Here is a 626-nt window from a genome sequence, read left to right as displayed (position 1 = left end):
GAAAGAGAAAAAGATTAATAATTATTTAATTTGTTACTGTTGTGATTTTATTCTTTCCATAAACTTGCAAATTCTTTCCAATGCAATCTTCAAAGTGTTCTCAGACATGTTTGCAAAGCAAACCCTGAACCAACCAGACTCTAAACAATGGCAAGAAGAACCAGGTGAGATGTTCAACTTCACCTCGTGAAGAATTGCATTCCATAGCACCAATTCAGATTCTCTTGACGTTTTATCTTTCAACAATGGGCTCAGATTCATCCAACAAAACAGCCCTGCGTTCCCTTTAAGGCATTCAATTCCTGCACTCTTCAATCCTTCAATGATCATCTCGTACCTCTTATTCAACCTCTCTCTATTGATCTTAATGTAGCTCTTAGTGAAGCTCTTGTTTGACAGCATTGAAGCTAAAAGATTCTGTGTTTGTGATGATATGAGTGTAAAACTCGACATTCGTCGAGCAGTGGTAACGACTCTGTCGTTGTAAGAATATATTGTTCCAACACGGAATCCTGGAAGGCCAAGATCTTTCGAGAGGCTATAAACAATGTGAACCCTTTCAGCCGAGTTCTTGTAGTTTCGCGACTCAAGAACTTCTGCCACGCTGACGAATTCGGACGAGGAGA

The 626-nt window shown here is 39.6% G+C and overlaps 1 protein-coding gene across 1 annotated transcript in view; it reads right to left on the bottom strand.

Annotated features, from left to right (window-relative positions):
- Positions 1-6: 6 nt before the first annotated feature.
- The window catches only part of LOC107490118 (1-aminocyclopropane-1-carboxylate synthase 7), a 1,657-nt gene continuing 1,037 nt past the window's right edge, over positions 7-626 (bottom strand). The window contains 1 exon segment of the mRNA XM_052262324.1: positions 7-626. This exon segment is cut by the window's right edge and continues 28 nt beyond it. Within this exon segment, the coding sequence (XP_052118284.1) occupies positions 34-626 (593 nt within the window). The 3' untranslated portion in view covers positions 7-33.

This window comes from Arachis duranensis, chromosome 5 (genome assembly GCF_000817695.3).
Source record: "Arachis duranensis cultivar V14167 chromosome 5, aradu.V14167.gnm2.J7QH, whole genome shotgun sequence".
Lineage (NCBI taxonomy): Eukaryota > Viridiplantae > Streptophyta > Magnoliopsida > Fabales > Fabaceae > Arachis > Arachis duranensis.
This window is presented reverse-complemented; position numbering and strand designations above follow the sequence as displayed.